The sequence below is a fragment of the Dioscorea cayenensis genome, chromosome 9 (assembly GCF_009730915.1).
Source record: "Dioscorea cayenensis subsp. rotundata cultivar TDr96_F1 chromosome 9, TDr96_F1_v2_PseudoChromosome.rev07_lg8_w22 25.fasta, whole genome shotgun sequence".
In the NCBI taxonomy this organism is placed as follows: domain Eukaryota; kingdom Viridiplantae; phylum Streptophyta; class Magnoliopsida; order Dioscoreales; family Dioscoreaceae; genus Dioscorea; species Dioscorea cayenensis.
In genome coordinates this window covers 2841876-2868519 of record NC_052479.1, presented here as the reverse complement: position 1 = coordinate 2868519, position 26644 = coordinate 2841876, and the positions used below count along the sequence as shown (strand labels likewise).

The window sequence follows — 26644 nt, the reverse complement described above, 5'->3', positions numbered from 1 at the left end:
TGGTTTTGTCTTGAACTTTCTAAAAATTATCTCAAGGTTGCTGCATGCTTTATCAGCTCCATATTGTTTATTTTTCTAATAATATATATATATATATATATATATAAGGGCAGATCTTCATCTATGGATGTTGATTTGAACAGTTGGATTGAGATCCAACACCTACAGTATAAAAACCTAAAAACATAATCACCCTATTACCATCTATGGATGTTGATTTTCAAAAATTACTATGCATATAATTGATCACATACTTTTTCACGGTAAAATAACAATTAAAAAGTTAAATACAATAAGTTTTAGGGTTTATATGCAAAAGTCTATTCATTAGTATTAAGGGGCCGTTTGGTGTGCAGGCTTGGAGTGGGAATGAAGCCTTGATGAGCTTTAATCCCTTGTTTGTGTGTGCAGATATAGGAGTGAGAGGGGTGTGAGGGAGGAGAGAATAACCAGTACACAAGTAATGACAATGCCCCTGAATTTGAGAGGAGTCTCATTCCTTGTTGAAGACTTGATGGTGAAATGTCAAGTTTGCCCCCAAAAAGTAATTTTGCCCACGTGAAGTCTTCTTCTCCTGGTTTTTATCTCCAACTTCTGGTTTCACTGCATCTAATTAAATGGTTTTTTAATGCTCAAATAAGCAAGTAAGTTTTATTTTTAATTCTATTACTTTATATATATATATATATGTATATATTCATCAAGTAAAAAAAGATATGTATATATATATATATATATATGTTTCTTCTATTTTGACAAAGAAACGTACAATCATGATGAATGTGTTAATATGTTGAATGTGTAATGTTGAAAATAATAACCGATTCAAATAATAAAGAGATAAATAAGTAAATTTAGTATAAATAACAATTAAATTTAAATATTTCACAACCACCTATATATTGTTATTAAAATTAATAATAAATAATTGTTAAACTTAAAAATTTAATTTAAATTTTTAATTATGATAAAAAGAAATAACAATGCTTACAAAAATATAGTTAAAAAAATATTGACATTCTATTTTTCTATTTTCTACATTTTTAATCTTAATTTTAATAATAAATAATTGATAAAAATAAAAATATTTAATTCAAATATTTAACTATGATAATGGAAGTAAAAACAATATTTGAAATATTTTTATTATTTAAAAAAATAAGTATTATTTTACTTAAATATGTTATTTATATATAATTCTATTTAATCCTATAAAGAGTATAATGGTCATTTTACCATATTTTTCTTTTTTAACTTTTTCCATTCCCAATAAACTACTCCCTTATACCTTACCAACCAAACACACTCTTCATTCCCAATCCTCCTTCACTCCTCCTCATTTCCATTACTCTCCCATTCCTTTCCATTCCCAATCCGGAAACCAAACGGCCCCTAAAGGTGTGTTTGGTTTGCATGTGATAACTCCATCTATTTGTTTTATTAAAAACTGAAACTGAAATAGGAAATTAGGTACTTTTAAATCTTTCTCAATTTATTATTTATTAATTAATTTCAAGATAATTTTTGCTAAAATAGAACTTCGGCTTCTCACTTCTGGCCTCACTTTTTATGATCCCACTTCCACCCATTTTACTGTGCATCTATCTATTTAAGATAATTGTTTATAAAAGGATTTAGGTAATGTAGTTATTTAATAAAATAATACAACAACCATAGGCAAATATCCTGTTGTCATGGGTATATAAGGGAAAAAAAGAACCTTTAGACATGTAATTATGCTAGTTTACAGGGTTATATTTGCAAATAATCTTCTACTATATAAAACTTTTTGAATGGAGAACGGCGGAAAAAAAAGTTCTCCTCTTTTTCCCCTTTCTCTCTCTCTCTCTCTCTCTCTCTCTCTCTCTCTCTCTCTCGCATTCTCGATAATGGCGTCTGTGGAGAACTCGTACGAAGAGGTTCGAAGGCAGAGGGTGCAGGAGAACCTCAAGCATCTCAAGGTTTTGACTCCAAATCAAGAGTTCAAGGATGTTTCTTTTTTTATTTTTTTTTGTTTGTGATTTGAAGTTCTAAGCCCTAACCCTAGCATTGCTGTTTCTTGATCAAGGATTTGGGGATTTCGGATATCTCGAAGAGCATCTTAGACTCTGCCAAATCTGAGCACAAGCTATTGGTAAGCAACTTCGCCATTAACGAGATCTGAAATTTCTTCTTAATTTCAGCTGGATTGATGTACGTCTTTGGCTTATTCTTCCTCATTTGGAGTATCTTGCTGTTTTCATAGTGAAAAATTTGATTTTTTGGGGTTCTATGTTTTGGCAGAGATCGCCTTCAACTACTAGAACAAAGAAGAGGATTGAAATCACTGAGGTGAGACGGTCTGCTAGAGCACGGAATCATGTAGCTTCTTACAAGGATGAAGTAAGTTCTATTTCTTTGGTTCAATTTGTTTGAGATGAGAAATCATGAATTAAAAGTACAATCCACATAGTTTAGATGTATTTCATTTTTCTGTTTTCATGAATTAAGTGGTCTGAAGTAGAGAACTGTGTTCTGTCCATGATCATAACATCTTCATAAACACACATCATTGCACCTTTTTTTCATCTGGATGGTGTAACATATATTTCTTATTTATTTATTTATTTGTATCAGTAATGATCTTTTCTGATGCTCAAGGTATATAGGTATGATTTGTTAAAAATATTAGTTTTTGAGTGCCAGAATATGTGTATGGCGTAGACACATTAACTCCCTGTCTACTTGTGTACACACATTATGCATATGAGATTTATGGTATGTAGTTATGTATATGTATGCACGCGTGCCTCTTGGTTTTTGGAAATCATATTACTCTTATCTGAAATTTGTTGATGATTATAGCAAGTTCCTTTCAATAAAAGCAAGTACGTCTGTTAAACCTAGTCATCATGTTGTATCAGGTGGACCTCGGAGAACTTAAAGTTCATCGCAGAAGGTAGAACTAGAAAGATGGTAAATGCTGCAGAAAACACTGCCTTTGTTCTTCACTAAATGGTCTTTCTACTGTTATTGCTGGTTATTTTAACTTCTAGGTATACGAGTAGTGGAAACAACAAGAGGGAATATGATGGCAGAATAGCTTCTTATGAAGAATACGTTCGAGCACTAAAGAGAGCAGAAAAACTTCAGACTGACTTAAAATCTGGCCAACCATCATTTGCCAAAGCTATGGTTCGATCTCATGTTTCAAGTTGTTTCTGGCTTGTAAGTTAATTTTAAACTATTTGTATTTAGAGTTCAGCTCTAATAGCAAAAAACACTTATTTTTATTGCTGCATTGCATCTTATAGGGTCTTCCAACCAAGTTCTGCAAAGATCACCTCCCCCCAAATGAGTTCAAGATAGTATTAGAAGATGAGCAAGGTGTAGAGTATGATGCCATCTACATCGGCAATAGGACTGGACTTAGCGGAGGATGGAGAGCCTTTGCAATAGACCATCACTTGGAAGATGGTGATGTGTTAGTATTTGAACTAATAGAGCCAGACAGATTCAAGGTACCATCAGCATTTACCAACAATTAGCATAAGCCTGATGATTTTCATAAGCTAATGTTTACTACAACTAGCACTATAATTTTGTTGAATTATTGTCACAGATATACATAATTAAAGCGTGCGGAGAATCAAATCAAGCTAGTGACGATGGCAATAATACCGACGCGGATGCTAAAGACACCAAAAAATCAAGCAAAAAGATGAAGTCCCGTGAGAATAGTTGTTCCTCTGCTGCTCTTGTTTCCCAGAAGAGAACTACTAGATCTTCAACTCAAGGTGGAAAAGCAGCGAAAAATAGCAAACGGTAGTTTATATTTTCTCTAGTTCGAGTGCTAACATGTAATTTTAACATGGTATTTATCTGGTGAAAAATTTTGTGCCTTTGTTATGTTTTGTGTAGCCAACACTTTGTTCTACCAGTTATAAACAAAATTGTGCTCAAATTTTGGAGCCATGGCTTCTAATGTTTGCAGGTTGTTCATTCCAAATGGATATAAGTTACGGATGATTTTCTTGTATTATTTATTTATATATTTATACCTTTCAAATAGACTTAATTGTCTATTGAATCTTGAAAGGTTAATCTTTATTTAGGGTTGTAAACGAGCCGAGCCGAGTTTTGCCTTGTTCAAGCTTGGCTCGTTACTATTTAGTCGAATTCGAGCTTGAGCTGAGCTTTCTTTGAGTTTCATTTTTCATGTTCAAGCTTGGCTCGTTATTATTTTAACCCAGCTCGAGTTCTAATCGAGTTTATTTCAAGCTTTATGCTCAAGCTCAATTTGTTAAGAAAATTCGAAGCTTAGACTTGGCTCGTTAGCTTGATTAAGGTTTGACTATTTTTTTATATTCTATTTTTTTATTTAGTAAATTATCATTTAAAGCTTATTTAAATAAAAGAATAATTTAAGCTTGTTTATGGAATCATTAAGTTTTGAGTTCAAGTTTGTTAAAATCTTCATTAATAATTATAATAATAACAAAATAAACATTGTAATGTAACTATTTATAAATATATATTTTTTGTAATATTATTAACGATCCGGTAAATAAGCTTGGTCATGACACTATAAATGATTATATTAATGATTGTTACAAATAAAATTATAAATGATACTATAAACGAGCTTTTAATTATACAATAAATGAGTTGTTCACAAGATTAAATGAGCCGAACTTGGTAATGTTCAAGCTTGGCTCGTTTATCTTACGAGCTCAATTAGTTTAATGAACTAGCTGACCCGAACTTTTAACGAGCTGAGCCTTCTAGTAGTAGTTTAGAGCTCTATATGTGTGACTCGAATTGACAATAACAACATAATATTATAACATTGAACTAATTAAATTAAGATATTTTTCTTTAGAACAATTAAACCAACATAACCTTAATATATATATATATATATATATGAGCTCACAACCGAGCTTATAAACGAGCTTGTTCATGAGCTGTGTTCGCGAGCTAAAACGAGCCGAGCTTTCAGCTGCTCAAGCTTGGCTCGTTTATTAATCGAGCTTGAAAATGATGTTCAAGCTTGGCTCGTTTACAATATGAGTTGAGCACGAACGAACCCTTATCGAGCCGAACACCGAGCCGCTCATGAACGGCTTGACTCAAATACACCCCTATCTTTATCCCTGTTTCTTTTAAAAATATGTGCAATAACCAGTTGCCATTCTTTCACCCTAGTATAACTGGACATGTTTTTTTGTCTTTTAACTTAGGCATAACCACCAAGAGTAGGATGTCAACGGGGTGGTGATTCACTGGGGGATATATTCCCCTGCCCTGAATTTTTAATCTCATCCTCGACCTCGGCCTTGAATCCGAATATAGGGAATTTTTTTCCCATCCTTGTGGGGATTTTTTTGTGTTCAAGGATTCCCCAACCTTGATTATTAAATTAAAATAATATTATTATTATTTTAAATAAAATTTATAAAATATTTGCTAAAAATACCATAATTTTTTTAATAATTTATAAGTTGATATGTTAAAAGCTTAACACAAAATACCAACATATACAATATATGGGCTTTGTTCAATTTTTATGTAGATATTTATAACATAAAATATAACATATGTAGAGTAAATTTTTTTTGGAGGTCATTTAACTTTGGTTTTATTTTTTTTTTTTTGGTAACTCAACTATAATTTGTATCAAAAAGGCCACCCCAATTATATTTGTTTTCACCAGCAGGTTACCCCAACTAATCCAATCGTTGGAAGCTAACGTGGCGGGCGAGCTTACACAGTTAGCTAGCTTATGTTGATGTGGTGACCTGACGAGGATTACAACTACCAGGTTTGTATTCCTTGTGAACCACGCTAACCCCACCCTCGACCCACTGCAAATCATTACGGTGTCTCCCCGCTGTAAATCAGACAATCCAATGCCATCTCATCCACCCCCGGCCCACTGTAAATCATTGCGGTGTCTCCCCACTAGGAGGCGCAATACGCCTAGGGCCCTCGTCGAACGAAGGATCCCACGCCAGGGCCAGCAGAGGCGAGAAGTCCTCCGGCCTTTGTGGTGTCCATAAGGGTTCGATAGAAAGTGGAGATGGAGTTCACCATCATAGGGTCAAGCACCACGCCGCTTTCACCAATAGTGACGTACATGGCTTGGCGTCATCGAGGGCGTGGATCTTGCAAGTGATGTCATAGACGAGACTGCTACCAATGCCGTAGATCCAGGTAGCACCTATCTCAATCCAATCACCGGTAAACTCAAAGGTGAAAATCCGACCTTTGATCCGATAGTTGACGTCTACGATGGTGAGGTCGAAGAGGTCAGGGGTGGTGGTGAGCCCCCCCTGCTAGCGCTGAAGATGAGAACCCTTGGTTTCTTGGCGACCATTAATACAATGATGATATTGATGATGCTAATGATGAGAAAAGAGTAGTAGTAGTAGTAGTAGTAGTAGTACAGAAAGAAAGGGAAATGAACGGAGTACGCAGACTCGCCCTCTTCCCTATGGCGCTCAGCATCCTCCTATGTCCTCATATCGCAGAACCTAATGGTGAATACAGAAAAGGAAGAAGAGAAGGTTTTGTGATGACATGGAATGCAGATGTGGGCCAATATTGGCTGACGATGATTATAATTACCAGGTGGAACGTGGCATAAGGTGTGTGTTAAGCTAGCTGACTGTGTAAGCTCAGTCGCACATCAACATCCAACGATCGGATTAGTTGGGGTAACTCGCTGCTGTAACACAAATATAACTTGGGTGACTTTTTTTTTAATAAAAATTATAGTTAAGTTACCAAAAAGAAATAAATCCAAAGTTAGGTGACCTCCCAAAAAATTCACTGAAGGTAAATATATATATAACGTGTATATATATATATATATATTATATTAAACATTTAATATTACAGGGTCTAGGCAGGGAGGATATTCCACGGTCCTGGCCCCGACCTGATGGGGAATTATTTCCCGGTACCTTGATCCCCAAAGAAATTCCACGATTCCGGTCCCGACAGGGCAGGGGAATCGGGTTCCCCATCACGGTCGGGGCCCATTGACATACCTAACTATGAGTGAAATAATATAAGCATAGTTATTTAAAAATGAAGGTAGTAGGTTAAATGGCTCAACCGCACGTTTTTCCGAAATAAAGCGAAAATTTAAAATAACAATAAATTAATAATATATAATAAAATTTTATAAAACAAGAAAAATTAAAGTTTAAGATTCAAACTTTGATAAAAATATGTATAGAGCGAAATAGCATATCATTAACATATTTAAAAAAAAAAATACTATTACTCTGCTTTTACTTAAAAATACTACTATCAAATTCTTAAAAATTAAAAGAAAATAAGAAAACTTTTGTTTTTAAGAGTTGTGATTTAATTTGATAACGTTCAACTTTTAAATTGAAAATAATAAAAAAGCTTTTTTTCATTTTAAGTATTGAGATTTAGGCCTTGTTTGGGTTAGCTCTAAAAAAAGTGTCTTTTTTTAAGTTATAGAAGCACTTTTTTTAAAAGTATTTTTGAGAGTAAGTTAAGTGCTTTTTAGTATTTTATGTTTGGGTAAGCTAATGTAAAAGTACTTTTATATGTGTGAAGTTGTTTGGATGTGGATTTTTAAAAGGACTTTTAGGAGTGATAAATTACTAAAGTGGACATTCATTGATTTTTCATTGAGTTATTATTATACATTGCTATTAATAATGATAATGAAAACATTAATGATAATAATAATAATAATAATAATAATAATAATTAAGCTAGGACTGAGGGTATTAATTTGTTTAATTGTTGAAGGTAAACTGATAATTTACAACACCCACAAACAGCTTTTCAGAAGTGCTTTTTCCAAAAGCACCTCTTTACTAGCTTTTGAAAAAAAACTGAATTTGGGCTTTTTTAACAACTTCTGCTTTTGCAGAAAAACTAATACAAATATCTTTTCTTCCATCCAAAAGTGCTTAACTTATAAAAAAGTGATTTTGGGCTTCTTAGAAGCCAATCCAAACAACCCCTTAATTTCATGATAATCTAATGGCCAATATTTATCATGTTCCTAAAAAACTAAAAAAAAACTGCACTTTATTTAAGTGCACCTCAAATCGGTATTATGGTGATTTTTGTAATTTCTATCAAGCTTTGACCTCCAAGTTCAACGTAAGGATCAACATGTAATATGTTGATAAATAGTAACGGTAACCTACACAATTAGAAAGCGGCATTGTAATATTCAGTTGCTAATTTAAGATGTAATTAATCAAAGTTCACTTTATATACATATTAGAGTTAACGTTATACATGTTATACATATATGTTAGATGTATATGTATGTATATGATGTATATGTATGTACATGTATATGTGCACGTGGTGGTTCCTATATGTAGACCCAAAGTGTCATCCATCTTCTTTGTTCAAGGTATAACAGACTTAATCCACTTTCTTCATCTTCTCCTAACATGATATCAAAGCCCAGATTCCTCCGGCCATTGCCGCTGGCAGACCATCGTCAGCCCTCTCTCTCTCTCTCTCTCTCTCTCTCTCTCTATCTCTCTTGTTGGACACTTCTTTTTTTCCCTTTCACTCACTATCCACGCTGTCCACGCCCAGTCCCACGTTGGTAACTTTGTGCTTGCACCCGTGCCTGCGTGCACACTTTTCCGTACCCGATTGTGCCCGGTCCGCCAGCGCCAGCACACACACTCATCCGTACCCAGCTCGCCTGCGCCTGTGCCAGTGTCAGTGCGCGCACTCGTCTGTCCCCGCCTGTGCTGGTGCCCCCTGTACCAACGCCAACACCCTCGCACTGTACCGCTCGCCACGGCTGCGCCGCTCACCCGACAGCCTGACGACCCGACATCCTCTTGTCTAAGCACTCATTCAATCAAGTTCCTGGAATCAAGGTTTGAAGAGCCTTTACAAACATAAAGAGACAAATATTGGGGCCCGCATTATAAATCATTTTCTTTATATATTCATTCCACAATACTTGACGACGCACTGGTCCACACTATTCACTGTTCTCTACAATACCGTTGTCCACCACTATTCACTATTCTGACGGCGCACTCTCCACTGTTCACTGTTCTGATGGCACACTATTTTCCACAGTTGACAGCGCCCTATTTCCAGATTGACAGCAATGGATTATGGGATCAGTGGAGTATTACTGAATGTTCGTCACTGCAATCTCCAACACTCTGATGTGGTGCTTAATGGCACCAACTATATTCCCTGGAAGCTTATTGTTAAGCGGATTCTTTGTAGCATCCGCTTTCTCCGCCATGTTTACGACACCTCTATTGCACTTATTACACCTTCTCTCTCTCTCTGCCATTACCAGCTTTTCCTTGGCGGCCTTTGCTCTTCTGATAGCGTTTGAGCAGCAGCTGGAGAAATGGAATGCTGATAACTCCACAGCCAAGATAATCATCTGTCAGACCGTCACTCTCGAGATCCAAACTCATATTACGGCAATGCTCGTGAGATGTGGGAGTATCTTGAGCGTTGCTACCGTGGTTCAAGTTAGGCACAGCTCTACAGCTTGTATAAAGCCCTCGGTAATCTCCAGCAGAGGAGGATACTGTTAACCGATTCTACAGTCAGTACTACTCATGTTGTTCAACTTCTTGTATGTTCTCAATCATACGCTCATCGTCGTTGTCACCATGATGAGACATGTATGTATGAGTTCATCATGCGTCTCTGTCCCGAGTTCAAGTCGACTCAGACCCAACTGCTTCATGCTCTGTCTACATACTCCTTAGATGAGGTATTCACCTTTTTTTGTGCTGAGGAGACCCGCCAACAGATTTCCTTTACAGGGGAGTCGATGCCCTTTCTGCCTCCTGTTTACTCTTGGCCTTCCCCATGGCCAAAGCGGAGCGTGACTTATCACTACTGTGGTAAACTGGATCACCTCAAGGATGACAGAAGTAGTGTGGACTTTCACACATCAATCCCCTGGTGCTTCTTTATCGGCTCTACCTCTTCTTCACATGCCTCCCTATTCCCAGGACACTCTGTACAAGCCTCTCCTGCTCTATTATCCCCTGCAGATCAGTAGTTGTTGGCGATGTTCCAGCAATTCCAACAATCCCATCTGGCGGACTCCACCTCCTTTACTAGTCATGCGTGTTCGGCTTAGGTTGCTCCATCCACTCCATGTAGTTCTTATCCTCTATATGTTCTCGACTATGGTGCTTCTCTCCACATGGCCCCTGATGCTACTCATCTTCACGACTTCTGTCCACCATCTCTTGTCACCAATGTTCGCATTGCTAATGACACACTTCTTCCTGTTTACAATACTAGCCATCTCTATTCAAGTGCATTTTTCGTCCCCTCTGTCTCATGTTTCTCGTTTATCCATGAACCTTATGTCTATTATCCAGATTATTGATTATAACTATCAGGTTATTTTTTACCGTACCTCACGTCGTGTGTTGGATCGCAGTGGGACAGTGATTGGAGCTGGCCGCCGTCATAGTGGAGTTTATGCGTTAGATTCCCTTTGCCTTCCATCTCCAGCTACACCTATTCATCACTGTCATACGGTTGTTCTGTTTCACCATATGTGGCATCATCGTCTTGGGCACTTGTGTCCTCGTATGGCATCGCTTGTTCATCATGGTGTCTGACGAGCTATTTCTCCTCCTTCTGATGTGCTATGTTTTGGTTGTAAGCTCGGTAAGAAGCTACATCGTCCTTATCCTCTAAGTTTGTCTCAGACTTCTGCTTCTTTTGAGCTTATTCACTCTGCTGTTTGGGGTCCCTCTTCCTTTGTATCGAAAGAAGGTAATCGCTATTATGTTATTTTTATTGATGATTACACTCGCTTCAAATGGCTTTATCTTATGCATTATCGTAGTCAGATACTTTATATCTATCGCTCTTTTACCGCTATGGTGTACACCTAATTCTCTGCATCTATTAAAATCTTTCGGTCTGACTCTGGCGGTGAGTACACCTCTCAGGCCTTTCATACCTTTTTATCTTCTGAGGTCACCTTACCTCAGTTATCCTGTCTTGGGGCTCATCCTTAGAATGGGATCGTTGAACGCAAGCATTGTCACATCTTAGAGACGGTTTGTACTCTTCTTCTAAGTGCCTTTCTTCTCCCTTGTTTCTGGGCTGACATTATTAGCACTGCTATTTATCTCGTTAACCTACAACTCTCCTCTAATGTTAATGGTCATAGCGTAGGTGAGTGTCTCAATGGGATACCTTCCCACTATGATCATCTTCGTATTTTTGGTTGTCGCTGTATTATTTTGCTCACCTCGGGAGTGGAAAAAGCGAACTGCCCAGTCTATTTCTTGTTCTTTTGTAGGGTATAGCCTTGAGCATAAAGGTTATCGTTGTTATAATCCCGTCACTCGTCGTATTTGCATCTCCCGTAATGTTACGTTTAATGAGTCCACCCCTTTTTATGCTTCTCCTTCTTCCACTAGGGCTCCCTCTCCCTCGGTCCCTCTGTCTTTTCTTTTCCCTACCCCTTATGCTGAAGATACCCTCCCTCTGTCTTCTTCTCCTCTATCACTCGACCTTTCTTTTGAGCCTCTCTCTCACTTCTTTCCTCCTTTGTCTCTTGAGTCTCCCACAACGTCTTCCCCTCCTGCCTCTCTTCCTCCTGCTCATCCGCATATTCATCTTTCTTACCACTATTGGGATCCTGCAGTGCCTCCACCTCGGCTGTTCTGCTTTGACACCTCTCCTGCTATCCATTCGGCTCCTGAGGTACCCTATCACACTTACTCTTTACGTGATGGCTCAGCTTTACATCCTCCTGTCCATTATGCCTCTGCTAACACCAATGTTTTAGATATCGTTGAGTCAAGTACCTACAAGGAGACGATTCGATCGCCTGAATAGCGGACTGCCATGGCAGAGGAGCTCATGGCTTGTCTCGGATTCACACGTGGGATCTCCTTCCTCTTCCCTCCCATGTTATTCCCATCACCTATCGCTGGATCTACCGGGTGAAGACCCGTTTTGACGGATCTCTCGAGCGCTATAAAGCGTGGCTGGTTGCTTGTGGTTTTCAACAGGAGAATGGTTACGATTATGAGGAGACCTTTTTTCCCTAGTGACCCACAAGCACACTGTGTGCACATTAGTTGCAGTTGCGGCTGTCCATGGGTAGGTTCTTTTCTTGTTGTTTGGATGACCAAGAAACAGCCTATCGTTGCCAAATCCAGTGGTGAGGCTAAGGTTCGTGCGATGGCTTCTACTGTTCAGGAGGTACTCTGGCTTCGTTCGATCCTGTGGGATTTTGATGTACTGATCACTTCTCCTATTCTTCTTCACCATGACAGTAGCGGGGCCTTTCAGATTGCTGCAGATCCAATCAAGCATGAGCTGACCTAACACGTTTGTGTAAATGCGCACTTCACCAGATGTTATGTACGTGCCCAGACACTGTCACTTCACTATCTTCCCACAAAGGTCTAGCCGGTTGATTTCTTCACCAAGGCGTAGACACGTGATCAGCATCTCTTCATGTTTTCCAAACTCAAGACGTACGATCTACCTTGAGTTTGAGAGGGGTGTTATTCGTATATGTTAGATGTATAAGTATGTATATAATAGATATGTATGTACATAATAGATATGTATGTACATATATATGTGTATGTGGTGGTTCCTATATGTAGACCCAAAGGGTCATCATCTTCTTTGCTTGATCCACTTTCTATCTCTTCTCCTAACAATACACAAATAAATTTGTTTTAAAGGTTATCCAAATAATCAAATTGTTTTACATTCATCAACCTATTATTATTAAAAATCTCATCAATCATCACATGTTATCTCTATGAAATGCAAAGCAATCGATTTTGCAAGTATACAAAGAAAAGAAAAATGACAATCTTCACATTCTACATGAAAATTTTAATCTTTTATCATAACACATCAATCATTCACAAAATTAAATAAATTTACAACAAGCATAAAGAAAATGCATGTACAAAACAGAGGTAATGTATCATGTTTTAAAATTACAGGACAAAAACTCAGATTGAGCAGAAGACCATTTCATCAAACCACTCTCATATACATGAAACAAGAATCAAACACAGCTTTATTTATGAGCAAGCGACGAAAATCTAGAACTAATTGATTCCTCTTTGAGCAGACGCAGAAATTTGTAACATCGATTCATCTATCCGTCTATGTGTATCTATACAATTCTAATAAACAGGTGAACTTTGCAACTGTTATCGAGGATAAAGATTACTGAAGCTATTACCAGAGAAATTCAAAGTCGAAAATGGATTTCCGGTCACAGAAGATGATGATGGAGTAGTGTTTGTGTCAAGTGATTCTGTGACCACAGAATCTGTTGACATCACATCACTTTCAGGCGTCATTCGCCATATGACTTCCAGTTCTCTGACTACCTCAGACATAGATGGCCTCATATCGGTTTCATCTTGACAACATTTAAGCGCCAACGAGACAAATTTTCCAACGCATTCAGAGGGGTAAGCGCCCATTTGGCTATCGATGATTGAGAAAATATTACCAGATTGGTAAGCTGAATTCACCTGGAACAGGAACAAGAAATGAAAATTTTTGCTTTTAGTTTTATCAAACAAGAACAATGATATTAGCCTTATGTCAATGTTTTCGACGACATACTTAGTTAATTCAAAACAATGACTAAATTTATTATCTTCATGATCACTGTTATATGAGTGAAAGCACATTTAGATGGGTTCTACTTATGGGAATAATTACAAAGCTAAATACTTATAAAGAGCCAGATTGGTACACTAGCACATGCACACTGGAAAATTGCTCATTTGGACATCTATATGATTTAACAAACACCAGCAAGTTCTTACAACAAATACATAGAGAATGTTCGTATTTTCGGTGATAGCATTTTCATGTATCAAGCAAGGAAAGACTCAGAAAAGACCTAATGAAAAGGGCATATGAGCTGTGTACCTCTCTCACAATGTTTTTCCCATGCGAAATCGGCTTCATTGCCGTCAATAATTCCAAAAACACAACTCCAAGACTATAAACATCACTTTTGTCTGTCAGCTTATGAGTCAGAAAGTATTCCGGATCAAGATAACCCTACAAAAGATACATCCATAAAAAAAAAATTGAAGACAAGAAAAAAAAAACACTGTAAAAATGAATGCTAAAGAACCATTCCCTGGCAGAGTAATTCTGAACTTATAGGAAAAACCACATTCATCTCTTATTTATACCAGAAAGACATTGTGAGCAATTCCCAATACTAGGCTGCCAGGCCAACCCACATACAAATGATCACATTAAAAATATTAGCAAATAATCTTTGTTGCCAATCTAGTATTCAAAAATGGTGAATGATTTGCGTAAGCAGAAGTGATGGAATTCTTAATATATGTAGACGTTCCAATATAAAAGTTGAAAGTAAAGCGAATTTTCCTTACAAATAATTGCTTGCTGCATGAAACAAATTGTCACATAAATATCTACTGGATGTAAAATTTCAAGAGCTGCACTTACCGGAGTGCCCTTCACAACAGTTGAGACATGATCAGGTGTTGCACCTTCAAAATCTGGTACAGGGGCAAGCCGAGAAAGTCCAAAATCAGCAACTTTGGCAACAAGCTTTGAGTCCAGCAATATATTGCTGGCTTTAATATCTCGATGGAATATGGGAGGGTCTGCTTCGGTATGGAGATATAGGATGCCCTTGGCAGCAGCCAATGCAACACGCAACCTCACTGGAAAGTTCATTGGCTCTTTTGATTTACCTGTTAGAATCATAGACACAACTAATCACAGTGTCTATGTGACAGGAAACATTTTATACATTGAAGAGAAAGTGTTTTAGTGTTGTGCCGTCTATGTAAAATTTTTCTTAAAAAGATCTCCATTTATGATAAAGAAATTTAGTTGTAGGTTTCTAAAGTGTAGTGACATCTATGTGTTGAACTTCAACTTGTCTAATTAAAAAATATCATGAAAGTTAATAAAGGCACTTGATTATGAGGCCAAGTAGTTATTTCCCCAAAATGAAACAGACTAATTTTGTATCAAGTTTGGAATCATCAAACAACAAAAGGCTATCAGAAAGCATACATCAGAAACGCCTGTTGACAATGCCATAAACAATTAATGATATTGCAGAAAGAAAATCAAAATGCCTACCTGTAAGGTGATCTCGCAAAGTGCCATTTGGTATGAATTCATAGACCAACATCTGCAATATAGTTACAAGAAAGTTGAAGCAAACAAGTAAAAAGTCGAACACTGGAAGTTATACAGAGGCTTAATGGTTAATTCAAAAATTGGCCAGTAACATCCAAAACTTGATTGTCGGCAGTAAAAAGGTGTGCTTGGTCCTTCTTGCTAGTTGCAAACCACTCAAACTAAACAGTCAAGCTGATTGGTCGAGACTGTGACATATATATTCAATTCCAAATTTATTAAATCAGTAAATGTAGGACTATCAAATACAATGCTTCCAACAACATCAAGGGCATTGTGAAAAAAAAAATCTGTTTTATGGAATATAAAATGCTAATGAATCAGAAATCTTCAAAATGGATAAATTCTAGAGATATATAAATATATGCCAATCAGTAATAAGCAATTCACCAAGCGACAACCAAACTAAATTTATTTAATGTAAGAATTGGCTCAAACTGATAGTAAACAAAACAAGTCTGGAAATTGAAGTATAGGTGAGTCAAAATTGTCAATTTAAGTATATATCATTGTGATGCTTCATGTATAGATGATTTACCTGTTCACCTTCTTCAATACAATATCCAACCAAAGAAACGAGGTTACGATGGTGCAACCTTGATAACAACTGTATTTCAGTGAAGAATTCTTTTGAACCTTGCAATGATCCTTCTTGTGCACGCTTAATGGCTACGAGTGATCCATCTGCTAAAACACCCTTATATACTTTGCCATATCCTCCTTCACCAACTTGAGTGGAGCTGTTAAAATTACTTGTTGCTAATGCCATTTCATCAAATGCAAAGCCTTTCACACCATCAATTTTGATTGAACTAGACACTACATAAGGAAAATTAAAGTTACAAAAGAGTATTTTTCGATTCAAAATGATTTGCTATACATTACATTTTACAGAGTTGAATTAACTTCTAGGTGAATTTTTAGGAAATAAAGAAAATAGGAAAAGAAAAAAAAAATGAAAGTAAAGCATGCTTGCATCGGGAATAAAATGAGGATAAAAGATTTAAATAAACCTTTTGTTCCTCATTTCTCAAAAACTCTATTGAATTCGGAACATACCAACTACTTTGAAATTAACAGAACATAATATCTACCACATCAAGAAGAAATAATACAACTGTCTTAAATAAATAAAAAAATCTTATTATCTCTCAAGCACTCAAACGCTTGTGTTAAGTTGGGATAATGTAAATTGCTTTGGAAGTAAAGTTTTATTTGCAGTTTGGAATAAAATATGCCAACTATTTTTTATTGCAAAAATCGCAGACGCATTCCTGTTAAAAATGCTGAGTATGAAACTGGTGATTTTTATAACATTCAAGATCACAATACTGAAATGTTATGGTAATTACATCAATTTCAACATTAAAGTCAAGAAAGGTCCAACAATTTGACTATCACCCACTTAAAATCATACGTAGCAGATCATAAAGCTGATATATGTATTATTACTGAAGATACAATTAAACAGTACCAATTTCAGATACTCGTCAAGATGATGATAACTTACCAAGATGAAACAGCAGTGCATACTGCTGTAAAACAATTTAGCACTAATAGCCCAACATTGGTTAAGTTAGTAAATATGAATATCAATATATAAGTATGGGTCTCTGATCCTGTTCAACATAAATTTTCAAGCGGAATCAAGCCCATACAATGTGTTTGGTTTGCATATGACATGTGACATGTACAATGGATATAATTTTTGTCATTAATGCATGACCTTTTATAGTTATGTGAGACATTTAATTTGTAAGGAAGTAAGAGGACTTACATAAACGTCTCTTAGAACCCTTTTGATTTCTTGGGAGCTTCTTCATAATAAAAACTGTAACAGTTGCTGATATAAAAGCTGCACCAAGACATGCCCCTAAGACAATGCCTACTATCGCAATCTTGCTTAATCCTGATGCGGCTGTAGTTGGAATAACTGCAATAACAAATGAATCATAAAATACCAACATAACAAAATCCTTGATGGAAAGCACTAGCTAACAACTATGATATTTCAAAAACAACAAATTTGAAATGCAAAAAGGGAAGATCAACACCAAATAAAAAAATATTATATCACATTCTTAGCTCAGAATAAATATAAAGCACATTATTTATCCATTCAGGGATCTCCAAAAATATAAACAACACTGATATAAATTCAATTAAAAATACATTAAAATAGTTTGGTTCATTTCATATAACCCTTAAACTGTGTAAACCTATTAGAAAACATATCTCTGAGTTACTAAACTTTAATTTCTCAAGGAGTTAGGCCCTTGATCAATAAAACACAAGTGTCACCAAATGTATAAGCTAAGACGATAAAACAGGGAGAACCTTGGATGTTGGTGAATTAGTCCCTAAACAAAACTAGTTGAGATACATGGTTTCATAAGATAGTATTCAGTTACAAGTAACAGTAGATCAATAATAAAGTTTGGATTGACAATTTATGGAAGATAGGGTAATTATATTCAAACCAGTTCTATATTTCTAAGCCAGAAGCATGCTATATAAGAGAGTTCCTCAGGATGCATATGGTTTAATAATTTAATTAAAAATGTATGAAATGCAATAAAATATTTTATAATGCTCTACTCTTAACCAAATTCTATTTTAATTATATAGAATTCATCACCTTCTCTCGTATTTTTCTTTTACTTCCACCCCTGTAAATTAATCCAAAATATCATTTAGATATGATAGACGTACCATTTGCATATGGTCCCAGTGTGAAGTTGAGAAGTTCATATGGTCCAAAAATACCTGGGAGTGTAATCTCCCAACTACTGTAGATATCTCGAATTCGTAAAATCTCACTTTCATTAAACAAACTGGTATTGCTTGGAAATAACTTCAGGTACATCTTCAGCCTCCGACCTTCCCAGATATCTGAATCAACATATAATTGATTGCGGTACAGGTTAAGCCTATTGGTCAAGAAATCCTTGAAATCATCCTTGTATGGATGAAAATATGATATTCCCGGACTTTTCAAGCGAATCCCAATTCCAAATGGAATGGAACAAGAACATGTACTGGGAGATAATTGGTTGAACTCATAGCCTAAATCTGTATTGCAGCCACAACTACTATTGGAGTCTGGTGAGCTTCCAGGTGCTGACGATTTGTTGACCGGCTGACAAAGATTTGATATGTTGATTTGGCCTGAACAAACAGGATTCCCATATAACCTGCATTCAATAAGCCAATGAATTGAGAACTTTGAACAACAATAACTAAATTGCTTTTAACTATTCCTCAATAGAAATCATCCGTCGGAATCCACGAAAATTATTAATCAAGGACATAAAACATATAGTACGAAAGCTGTTCTGGTTCCATCCACAGAAACTTCTAGACACAACCTGCAAGTATAACATACAATTGTCTCCTAGCAAACCATTCAAGAATGAAACCATGCTTATAATCGAAGATCTCACCACTAATTAATATTTTCAATGAAAGGGACAATAGGCAATTTATTGTATTTTCTAGGATGAGTCAATATGAGATGCATGGTCAACCCTTCAGTAGATTATTTATTTGAGAAGCTTCTTGTTAAGCAGTCATTGGGTTATTTGGGTAGGGTCATAACACAAACCAAAATTGTTTGCATAATATTATATCATTACAAGTTCTACTTATTAGAGATTATCAATAGTCACACATCTAAAAATGTCTCTTTTCTATTGTTAAAGTAGTAATATTTCATAATCCATGGTTATTTACCAACTTAATCAACATGGGACTATGAGAGATGCGGGCTTTTATATTCAGATCCATATTTACCAACTCAACCAATGTGGGACTATGAAAGATCTATGACTAGGCTTATACACTCACATCCATATTTACCATCACCGTCTTAACCAATGTAGGACTATTGGTTATTCTAATAGAGCTTATTTATTATGTGTTTGGTTTGCACCTAACACGACTCTTCTATATCATACAACAAACAAATTCGAAATGTGCATTGTAAGCTATGTCAGAAGTATAACTCAACAGATATTTCTTGTCATACTAATCTTACGGATTTTGTAAGGGCAGGAAAAGTAAATAAAGGCAATTATATCATCATCATTTTTGGCATGCACACATATTGCTGCAATAAAAGGAAGAAAATTATTGAACAGTTCTCAAGAGATTTGACACAAGCTCTATTAGCCAACTAGTGAAAGGTGTACTATTACTACAAGGAGAGTGCTTACAAGACAGTAACATTTTCTGGAATGCTGAAAGCGGCAGAAAGTTCTGTTAGTGAATTATTTTGGAAATCCCTGAAAAGTACAAAAACAAATATATTAGTTAAATATGCAAAGAGGATATATATATATGCACATTTTGTGGTCAAAAAGTCCTACAAGAGGACACTCTTATTTCCGTATAATGGCATATTCTGCCAGATAGCCGACGGAACAGAACCATTTAGTTTATTGTTTTCAAGAGACCTGCAAAAAAAGGAAGAGGATAATATAACATAACCTGGTAAACAAGAATAAAAGTGGACAAATGTACAGTTTTCAAATTGAAAATATGCTAAAAGAGAAACCAGTTAAAAAATATACTTACAATCTTTGAAGTTTGGGAAGATGTGAGAAGTTGGAAGGTATTGGTCCATTAAGGTTGTTGTTTGACAGATCACTGCCAAAATATAAGAAAACAAGAAAAAGAGAAAGAGAGGAAAAAAAATCAGCAATGTTCATGAAAAACAGGTTATAGTAATTCAGATTGGAAAAAGAGGATTGGCCCTTACATTGTGGTTATGTTCTCTGAAAGCTTATTAGATGGAATGGTTCCCTCCAGCTGATTCCAGCTGAGATCTCTGTTAGCAAAAACCATAAATTATTTCACAAAATAAGATTAGAGAAATTAAACTAAAATATCATGAAAATACAACAAAATAAATGAAGGCTTTGACATCTATTAAAACAACAAAAAGCAGAAGCCTGTACTTACAGGTATATAAGTTGAGGTATCATACTCAAATCTGGAACAGCTCCTCGTAAGCTGCAGTTCCTAAGGCTCCTGCCAACAATACCCAAAAGGTAAAATTGAACTTTGAGCAAATATTAATATGTAAAAGGAGCTTAATTATCTATGCTATGAGAGCAATTATGGTTATAATCAAAGAAAAAATAATAAGAACTATGAACTCAGAACATTATGGTTAAAAGAAATCAAGCATAGATATTCTTGGCAGAAGGAAGATGTAGCTCAATGTTGTTTCTCTCTTCCAATTTAAGTTGCATATAGAGAACACCTCAGTAACAACTAACAAGGAAGCTACATAAATCTTCATTGTCGCATTTCAAATCCTACAACCTTGTAGACAAGAAGAAGATGTACATACAGCTTAAGAAGTGAAGTCATATTTGCGAAAGGGGTTGGAACGGTGCTCCCACTGAAGTTATTATTATCAAGCTGGCTGCAAAGAAACAAGAAAAGGCAGATTAAGTTCAAAGCAAATGTAGGCTCATGAATATAAGACTCAACAAAGCTGTAAACTTTATATTTATTATAAAATGTTCATAACATATATTTTTCTTTAATAGGAAGTATCAACTTTCTTTGTTAGCTATTGGTCAAAATAGTAACATTTGACGGATAATAGCACTGAGGGTGAACTATCATCAGAATTCTCAAAATAACCTTGAAATTAGGCATTTTAAGAATCAATTTAGTAAATCCATTTCTCATCTTTTAAAATCTTAGAAGTCAGTAGCTGAGATACTACATTCATGATACAATGTGAACCCCAACTTGCATAAATGGCGCCGATTAAAATTGATACCTAAACACTGACATCAAATTCTCAATATCCCACTTATAAGATCAAAGAACTATTAGATTACTTCAGATTCCTTCTTAATTTCTGAAGTTTTTGACAAAGTTCCACACTAGCCAACTAATCATCACAATTAAAAAAAGAAAAAGAAAAAAAAAGTAAAAACAGGCTAGTGCTATATCATACAAAACATATCAGTGTGAAAAAAAAGGAAATGCTATTGTTATGATTGAAGCAACATTTAGACTAGTCAGGATGTACTCACAGAATCTGCAAGCTGGGCATCTTTGCAAGTTCTGGAGGAATATGTCCCGATAACTTGTTATTGTCCAGCAGACTGTAGGTGGCAGGCAGAATCATGGAGAAAAATGCATCGTCACACAACAGCTAAAAGATTGGAGTGCTACAAGCACAAATAAAGTAGCAATTAACTCACAGGTGAAACACACTTGATAGTCCAGACAACTCAAGTGGAATTTGGCCGCTTAACGAATTATTGTTCATGTGGCTTAAAAATAAGGAAAAAAACTGATCAGAAAAAGATATTTTCAATAATTACAGAACATCATAATAATTTGAAACCTACTCACAAATGCTTCATGCTCTTCAAATTTGCGAATGATGTAGGAATTGGACCTGATATCTGGTTCTCATCAATTTGTATCCTATTCAAGTTAGGAAGAAAACCAATCTCTTTTGGAAGAAATCCAGAGAGTCGGTTACCATTTAAAAGCCTGCAAACATAATAGTGGGTATCCTATATTCATACAGATAATTTCTTGGATTGAAGAATTACTAATCATGAGATCATTTGAAGATACTCAATCATACATAATGATGATATCAAATTAAAAATATACTTGGAGCTCAACAAAAATTGGCTACCCAGGATGTAAAATGCTGATCAAAGCTTGCTAATTAGGCAACACAACAAATACGAATTAAGCAAATATATCCTCTTTCTCAAGGAAAAAGGAAACTTTTGGTCCAATATCAAAATCAGATAAAGCTGATGCCATCATATGGTCTATATTAAATTTCTTCAATCACACATAGGTTGTGATAAACATGATTCGTACTGCTTTAGACACATCATGACAAAAACATGACAACCCCTCCCATCACCAAATCCACCTTTATTTTCACAATCACTTGTGCCTCATAAAGATGGAGATATTTCACCTACTGATGCAGTTGGACCTATTTGTTTTCATCTGATCCTCATAATCATCAACAATGCCCATCCCCACCACCCTCCACCACACACGCGCGCGTGCGCACAACTTCAAAGAACTTGAAAAACATCATAAAATCCTCAAATTATTTTCAACCACAGCACTAGTGGTAAAATATCATATGCCTGCTTAATTGGTGAAATTCTAATTGCATCATCAATATGACATTCTTCAGCAAGAGGAAGTAGATTGACTGTATATCATAACTCTCTGATATATTACCAAGATAAAATCCAAATGAATATGGAACAGTGAACACACTTCTTGAGAGAATAATAAGGAAATTCAAATGTTTAATAGCCACAAAAACTCAGCATCTTAGGATCTTACAAAGTAGTTGATATTTCACAATGAAAGATTTTGAAGTATCTTCATGATTGGTTAAACTACAAAAGAGAAGTTCTCATTCATGTCGAATTTCATCCCATATGCACAGAAATAATCTTAGTGGAAATCAAGGAATTGAAAGCACAAAACAATGGCTTAAAATTCAAGGCGGGCTTACATAGCAATCAATAAAAATGGTAAGGCCAAAATGGCACGCACAAAATGGGATTTAGCCGCTAAAAAAATTATGAAAGCAGTTATGCATGGTTATGCATGACATATTAAAGCAGTTGTTATGTTAAAACAAATTAATTTAAGGGCATAGTGCTATCCACTCACAGAAGTTTCAAGGAAGTAATATTCCCAATCTCCTTTGGAATGCTTCCACTTATGTTGTTCCACATAAAATCCCTACAAAAAGAAGAAGAAGAAGAAGAAGAAGAAGAAGAAGAAGAAGAAGAAGAAGAAGAAGAATGTTATAGGCTGCAAGATGACATTTGAAAAATAATTACGGAAATCTAAGATCTCGCTGCATCAATGATCTAGTACCAACAGCATGGAAAAATAAAAGTTCTAATTAGCCAATGCCTTCTAAGACATAAATGAGAAAAAGTTATTACTCACATTATCTCCAATCGAGACAGGAGACCAACCTCAGGCGCCAAAGTTCCAGAGAGATTAGAATTAAGCAGCAACCTTCAAATGCAAGCCCATGATATTAGTGAAAAAACTTCATGAATTTCCAGGACAATGTAATGAAGAAAAATACTGTATAAACATATACGATTTAATACATCAATATTATACACATTTATGATTCAATACATCAATACTCTGTCGTAAACCAGCCTGCAAATCACAACCCTATTACAAAGCTGACACAGGCATTCAAAAAAAGACAATTTACACCTATGTCTCATAACAATCTTAAGTCTCTTGATGAAAAATCTTAGCCATATGTTAAAAAATACAACATAGTTATTATTACTTTATGTTTTGAAGATGGGACCACAGCAACATAATCATAAATGGAATAAAACAAGAAGAGAAATTAAATATGAACTTCATGGATGAAGGTTAAGTAACAGCATCACAAATCACATTTTTGCTAGTATTCCTATAACATATATCCATAGAGGGATACATTAAGCTTATAGAAGAAAATTCAGAAGATATATTACAAAAAAGTGTGCATGAAGCTCTGCAACATAAATAAAGTAATTCAGAACTTCAAATGTCTCTTTTATGTGTTTGACCACAATTCATGCAATGAATGTTTGGAAAAAGAGAACTTTCTGTCCATATACTTGGAGGAATTATTTTTTTTTTATACTTTCAAAAGTTATAAGCCGCAAACTTAACATTTTGGATTCTTAAAAAAAACTAACTTAGCAAAGCACTGACCAAATACATTAAATAGCCAAGGTCACCATGAATTTCTGACATCATTTTCAAAAAGGAAAGCCAGAAATCTTGCATCTAACTTTTTTAATTATGCCTAAGTATAAGAAATGTTCATGGCATCAAGTGTGATAAATCTAACAAGAAGTAAATAAATATAATGGATCATACAGTTCATGTACATGAAGATATCCATCATTTGTAGTAGATTGGCAGATTATTCCTGTCCAATTTGATGTACATGGATCGCCACTATTCCAACTATTAAGATTACTGAAAGGATCAACCAGATTGCTTTTGATAGCCCTTAATGCCTTAACTGCACATTAAGATAAGCCAATCATTCTCATTTTCAAAGGAACTGTATAGCCATAAATAACAAGACATGCATGCCATCAGCTTTTCCACATGGTTTATTTACTTCAATCGTTGTTGCTACAAGGCATTATAGATTTCGGAAAAAAGAAGTATCATAAACATTAATATGATCTCAAAACTCAATACAAACTATTATGCATGAAGCACTGCTTAGTTCAATTAAAATCTTCAGCAATTCCACATTCTTACAGTGTTGCTAGTTCTATTAGAAGCCTATTTCTAATTTTTCGCCATATGATTCTTCACCAAGTATGGAATAAAATTTTTATCTCATCTATCACAGATTATTTATTAGAATTTCAAATAAGCATTGCAAACTCAGTTAGCACAGATGCAGCAAATCAGTGAGCACTATTCAGCAACCAACCTTCTGATGGGTCTGTACTCTGTGCTGTAGAAGACCAAACAAGAGGAGGACATGAAATTGCCAAAGCAACCACAGATAGTAGAAGTCTTGCTCCAATCATCATGATAACAAAATCCAAAATCTGAAATCATAATTTAACTAGAAATGAAAATTCACCCACCAAGATGAAGCCTTTTTCCCCAACATAAAACAATCATTTAAGTTAAAAACTTGAAAGAAAGGAAAAAAAAAAAATAATGTCACTTCATCCTATATATATCAGGATCAAACTCATGCACGATGTCAGAGTTCTCAAGATAAGATTTGTTGCAGATAAGCTACCAGGCCACAAATAATAACAATTAATCCATTAGTTAGGCTTCAAATCTTTGAGGAGTAGCAAGCTTAATCTCAGGAACTCAAGACAATTGTGCATTCCACTTGCATGAAACTCTAAAAGTCAAAGTTGGTAGTTTAACACCCACGGGATGACCACAAAGTTGCAGGAGCTGGCCAAACTTATTTTCTCACGTTGACTGTCACGAAACACTTTTTTAAAACCACAAATGTCAGCCCTCAAAGAGAATGAAGCCACAAACCTACAAACTCTACGAAATTAGAAGCCTTTTTCCTCTCCCACCACCACCACCCCCACCCCCACCACCCCACCACACACTCACACCCAACCAAAAAAGAAACAAAAAATAAAAGACCTAATGCCCAATCATCAGCTAAAGAAATCTAGCTCTAATACAAAAATCAGAGAAATCAATTGACCACAACTGCCAAAAAAAAAAACCAAATTTTATTTCCAGAGCAAGCAGAGTTCTCACTGAATCACCCTATAATCAATTAGAACACTCAAAATCTCCACTTTCCTTGAGGAATTTAATTTTTTTTTTAAAAAAAACCCTTAATCCATCAACAATAACACCTCAAAAAAAAAATAAAAAAAAAAATACAACCTCTGAAATCACCCTAGAAATCAATCGCAGTGGTCAAAATCAAAATCTCCAGTTTCCTTCAACCGCCAATAACAAACACCACCATTCCCAAAATAAAATCACAAAATCCATCAACAAACCAATCATTAAAACGCACAACCTATATAAAACCATTCACCAATCGAAAAACCATCAATAAAACCATAAATTCTATTTAAAAAGCACTAAAAATAAAGCTAAAAAAGCCAAAATCCTCAACAAACATTAACCCAAACAAGAATTCAAGATCCATACCTTGATCAAACCCTAGCTCTCTCTCTCTCTCTCTCTCTCTCTCTCTCTCTGAGCACAAGGGAATGGTTGGGCTCCCGGGCTTATACTACCAAACACGCGGGAACAAGGGAGTGCAAAATTCCATAACTACCCTTAGCTTGTCTTGGATATAACTGGTCTAGTTGGTATTACTATTATAATGTCAAGATGAGGGCTTTATGGTAATTTGGATGTTAGCGACAAACAACTTGAGCTTTTGGTTGCCAAAAGTTGCTGCTAATGTTTGATTAATCAATCATTAATATCATAATTATTATGTTTAATTCAAAGCCATTAGTTTAATTATTAATTTGGTTTGATGATATCTTAAGGTACAACATTTTGACTTGAAAATTTTGAATTCTTTTTTAATTTCCATGTTGAGTTTTCATGTCTTATTTAAGTATGTTTTCTCATTAAAAAAAATCAACTATTATTATTAAGTATTATTTATTAGTATTTTATTTAGATATGTGAAAATAAAAAATTTTAAAAAAAAAGCACTTGGAATTTTTGTTACATTCCTTATTTCATCTTCCAGACAAGTTGTAGTGTTGTACTTAAATTAATTGAGTTTTTAAAGTTATCTCTTGGTTTATTTATTTTAATTTTTTTTTAATTTTTAAATATTAAGTATAATTTCTTTGTATTGTAAAAGTGTTAATCAATTGAGGTATATTTACCCATGTAAATACAATGACATGGTATGCTT

General features: G+C 35.2%; 2 protein-coding genes across 3 annotated transcripts; one reads left to right on the top strand and one right to left on the bottom strand.

Moving 5' to 3' along the window:
* The first annotated feature begins 1826 nt into the window (after positions 1–1826).
* On the top strand, positions 1827–3964 carry LOC120269167 (B3 domain-containing protein Os05g0481400). The gene is made up of 7 exons (XM_039276490.1): positions 1827–1961; positions 2069–2134; positions 2284–2382; positions 2904–2938; positions 3036–3207; positions 3294–3500; positions 3602–3964. The coding sequence occupies exons 1-7, from the start codon at positions 1890–1892 to the stop codon at positions 3806–3808; spliced, it is 858 nt and encodes a 285-aa protein (XP_039132424.1). The 5' UTR covers positions 1827–1889; the 3' UTR covers positions 3809–3964.
* Positions 3965–13036: 9072 nt separating this feature from the next.
* Positions 13037–25963, bottom strand: LOC120269001 (probable LRR receptor-like serine/threonine-protein kinase At1g06840). 2 transcript variants are annotated; one of them, XM_039276282.1, is made up of 21 exons: positions 25915–25963; positions 24698–24818; positions 24124–24271; positions 23176–23247; positions 22891–22962; positions 21580–21723; positions 21426–21497; positions 21255–21326; positions 20555–20629; positions 20161–20229; positions 19958–20026; positions 19774–19845; positions 19566–19652; positions 19413–19481; positions 17911–18392; positions 16976–17131; positions 15737–16017; positions 15139–15190; positions 14491–14741; positions 13936–14070; positions 13037–13529 (listed from the first exon to the last, which is right to left on the bottom strand). In XM_039276282.1, the coding sequence occupies exons 2-21, from the start codon at positions 24798–24800 to the stop codon at positions 13200–13202; spliced, it is 2811 nt and encodes a 936-aa protein (XP_039132216.1). In that variant the 5' UTR covers positions 24801–24818; positions 25915–25963; the 3' UTR covers positions 13037–13199. The 2 variants fall into 2 exon arrangements, with proteins under 2 accessions (XP_039132216.1, XP_039132217.1); XM_039276283.1 differs by lacking the exons at positions 22891–22962; positions 23176–23247; positions 24124–24271; positions 24698–24818; positions 25915–25963 and having other exon boundaries at positions 21576–21653.
* Between the last annotated feature and the right edge of the window lie 681 nt (positions 25964–26644).